Genomic DNA, 502 nt, shown 5'->3' with positions numbered 1-502 from the left:
GTGTGGGGGCGCGGGCGGCCGGCCCTGCCGGTGCCGTGGGATCCTGCCATCACTGGAGTCAGGGGGTTCATGTTCAGGAAGTGACCAGAGGCACCTCGGTACTGGAAGAAATGGCCGAGCGTGTCCTGCTCATCCAGGGAGGTGATGACGGACGGGCTGTAATGCTGCCAAACAACGGAAACACCCCCGGTGAGCTCACAGGAGCCACCAAACCCCAGCCCCGGCGAGGGCAGGCGCCCACTGAGAGGACAGGGATAGCTCCCACACCTCCCCAGTTACATGTACCAGTTTACCGAGACCCTGAACCATCAACACCCACCAGAACCCAGGACAAACGTGGGCTTCAGGGGTGGAAACGGGCGGCAGCAGCGAGAAATAAAGCCCAGCACAGAGAAAGAAGATGGAGCCTACAGGAACCGCCCTGACAAGCCACACGCACCCAGATCCCTGCCCGACACAGAGCCAGGACGGGCTCTGAAGGGGGGTGGTTAGTAGGTCACGC

The 502-nt window shown here is 62.2% G+C and overlaps 1 protein-coding gene across 1 annotated transcript in view; it reads right to left on the bottom strand.

The window, feature by feature from the left end:
• Positions 1-28: 28 nt before the first annotated feature.
• Positions 29-502, bottom strand: part of PIAS3 (protein inhibitor of activated STAT 3) — a gene marked incomplete at both ends in the record, with an annotated part of 13,648 nt that continues 13,174 nt past the window's right edge. The window contains one exon of the mRNA XM_010169144.2: positions 29-164. Coding sequence (XP_010167446.2) covers positions 29-164 — 136 coding nt within the window. The remainder of the gene's footprint in view (positions 165-502) is intronic.

Source organism: Antrostomus carolinensis, unplaced genomic scaffold (assembly GCF_000700745.2).
Source record: "Antrostomus carolinensis isolate BGI_N321 unplaced genomic scaffold, ASM70074v2 scaffold36835, whole genome shotgun sequence".
Taxonomy (NCBI): Eukaryota; Metazoa; Chordata; class Aves; order Caprimulgiformes; family Caprimulgidae; genus Antrostomus; species Antrostomus carolinensis.
This window is presented reverse-complemented; position numbering and strand designations above follow the sequence as displayed.